This window comes from Charadrius vociferus, unplaced genomic scaffold (assembly GCF_000708025.1).
Source record: "Charadrius vociferus isolate BGI_N301 unplaced genomic scaffold, ASM70802v2 scaffold56, whole genome shotgun sequence".
Taxonomy (NCBI): Eukaryota; Metazoa; Chordata; class Aves; order Charadriiformes; family Charadriidae; genus Charadrius; species Charadrius vociferus.
In genome coordinates this window covers 1,668,578-1,671,431 of record NW_009649057.1, presented here as the reverse complement: position 1 = coordinate 1,671,431, position 2,854 = coordinate 1,668,578, and the positions used below count along the sequence as shown (strand labels likewise).

General features: G+C 54.3%; 1 protein-coding gene across 1 annotated transcript in view; it reads right to left on the bottom strand.

Moving 5' to 3' along the window:
- MEGF9 (multiple EGF-like-domains 9) overlaps positions 1-1,529 on the bottom strand; it is a 23,662-nt gene extending 22,133 nt beyond the window's left edge. The window contains exon 1 of the mRNA XM_009888089.1: positions 1,198-1,529. Coding sequence (XP_009886391.1) covers positions 1,198-1,529 — 332 coding nt within the window. The remainder of the gene's footprint in view (positions 1-1,197) is intronic.
- Between the last annotated feature and the right edge of the window lie 1,325 nt (positions 1,530-2,854).

Here is a 2,854-nt window from a genome sequence, read left to right as displayed (position 1 = left end):
AGTGCAGCAGAGGCCCTTGCAGGGAGCACAGGATGCAGCCTTTCCGCAGGGGTCTAACCCACAAACCCAGGGAAAAGAAAAAAAAAAAAAAAAAACCCGTATAAAATAATTACAAACAGCATGTCCCTGCAGAGCATTTCGGTTCTGACTCAGCCCCAGCCTGGGCAGGGAAGCGCAGGTGTTCCACGCACGCCGAGCCTGGACCAAACCCTAAAAGACAACAAGGCTGGTGCCAGCGCCCGGCACCCGCAGGGATCGCTTCCCTCCCAGCGTCCCGGCGAAGGGTCGGGGGCTCCGGGAACGCCGTTGCTGCCGACTTTCTGGCAGCAGCAGGAGAAGGGAGCCCGGGAAGGCGGGAAGTCGCTGCAGGGTGGTTTGTTGGAGGGTGTCCTGCAAGGAGAGACCTTGCCGCTCGCTGCCCTGCGAGCAGGAGCAGCAGACCCAAAGGGTCAGGGTGATGCTCAGAGCGTTCTCTGCAGGAATAAAGTGACGCCCTCGATTCAGCAACACATCTCTGATGCCTGACAGATCGCTGGGTGTTGGAAAAAAAAAAAAATAATTGCGTGCTGGCTTTTGAAATGTGAGGGTGGGTAAGGTGAAGCGAAGAGGAACACGTTCATTATACAAAGGCTCAGAGCACCAACCACGGCCGCTGTCCCGACGCAGCACAGGAGAGGAGGCGGCAGGGCGAAGCGCCCGGCGAGGCAGGGGCTGACGCTGCTCTCGCTGCCTTCCCGACGCTCGGCACGGGCAGGGCACAAAGCTTCGCTTGCCTCTGGTGTAACCAACATCCCTTTGGAAAGCAAACCTCTCCAAAGCTCCTCCGCTCCCCTCCCAGCCCAAGCGGGAAGGCAGTCCTGTCCGATAGGGACCGAGGGATGCACAAGGCGTGAGAGGAGAGGTTCTGCTTCCTTACAACTCAGAAATCCGAGTTAACTCCCTTGTGGGCTGACGGGGCTTTTGCCACAGCTATGGATATTTTTATAATCCAGATCTTGAAAGAGAGGAAGAATATGCTTCATGAATTTTTATAAGACCAGCTTCCTTCCTGCTTTTCCTTTCCTTTTTTTTTTTTTTTTTTTCCAAACACTAGCACCAGATGACGAGATCCATTCTTGCCCGCTCTGCATCCCGAATCCCAAAATAACCCCCAAATCCCCATGCTGCGCACGCTCAGCTGAACGCCGCTTTACTTACTCATCGCACTGGGGGCTGCCGGAGCCGGGGGGGCTGCAGCCGCAGGGACGGCACCGCCGGCTGCTCTGCTCCGCGTAGAAGCCCCGGGCACAGCGCTCGCACCGCAGCCCCGCGTAACCTTCCAGGCAGTGGCACTGCCCCGTCACGCCGTCGCATTCGGCCGTGCTGAGGCTCCCCACGGCGCTGCAGTTGCACAGGTCTCCTGCAAAGGTAAAGAGAAGGTGAAACCTTTCTGCCGGGGACACGGCGCCCAGCAAGAACCCGAGCAGGGCCAGGGTCCCCCGCGGCATGGCTGCCTGCCCTTCGCCGCCCATCCGGGGGGGATACACCATCATCGTAAGGATGATGTTTGCTTGAAAGTGTTGAGGTGATGAAAAAAGTATGTTGGGAACACCCTGGGGTTCAAAGCCCTGTGGTTCGTGTTTCAAATCTCTCTTCAAAAGAGCCCAAGCCATGACAGAGAGCCAGAAGATTTAGGCCTTCCAGTACCTAAAGGGGCTCCAGGAGAGCTGGGGAAGGACTTTGTACAAGGGCAAGTAGTGATAGGATGAGGGGTAATGGCTTCAAACTGGAAGAGGGGAGATTTAGATTAGATATTAGGAAGAAATTCTTTCCTGTGCGGGTGGTGAGCCCCTGGGGCAGGTTGCCCCGAGAAGCTGTGGCTGCCCCATCCCTGGAGGTGTTCAAGGCCAGGTTGGACGGGGCTTGGAGCAACCTGGGCTGGTGGGAGGGGTCCCTGCCCAGGGCAGGGGGGGTGGAATGAGATGATCTTCAAGGTCCCTTTCCAACCTAAACCATTCTATGATATGTAGCTGTATAATGTCTGTATGTGTATACACACACACTCTCATGGTTGTATGGTTACGTGACTGCAGGAGGTGACAAGTGCCAGCTGTTGTAATATGAGGATAAATCATCAACAGGTGGCAAAATCACTAATTATAAGATACTCCCTTTCACACCACTGGAACACCCCTGATTTACCGACGGGCTGGTTGTTATGACACAGGACACACACATCACACCTACGTGATGAACCAGCACCAGCATCTTCTGCTCCTGGAGAATCAGTACCGAATCCCGGGAGCGGAGGAGCTTTGGGATGGTGACAGAGGTCCTGACTGCCGCAGCCCAAACTCCCCCAAAATCTGTCCTCAGGGGAGCGCTGAGCACATGGAAACAGCTTTTAACACCAGAGTGGTGAAGCTGGGACAGGACGGAGACCTCCTGGCCACCACCTCAACCACAACGGGCCACCCTCAGCCCCGCGGTGAGTGGGGACAGCTCTGGGGACCCACACATGTGCCTTGGGGACACTCCTTATTCACCGGGGTCAGGGAAAGCATGCACCAAGCAGCTGCTTTTTTAAGAGAGAAGCAAATCTTTCAATCAAGCGCTGAATTCCCAATCCCCCTACACGTTATTTCTCGTAATATTTTAAAGTACCAAACGCACCGAAGAGAACAACCTCTCCCCGGCAATTTGTTTCTGCCAAGAGCTATATCTCCGTTCCTTTATTGCAAAATATTTACTGCCTTAATAATTTAAAGTCTTTTTCTGCCAAGGGTGAATTATAAACAAGGATTATTTGCAGAAATAGTGCATAAAGCATCAGGGGCTTTACGCAACTGCTGGTATTTGTTATTCCCCGAGAAAG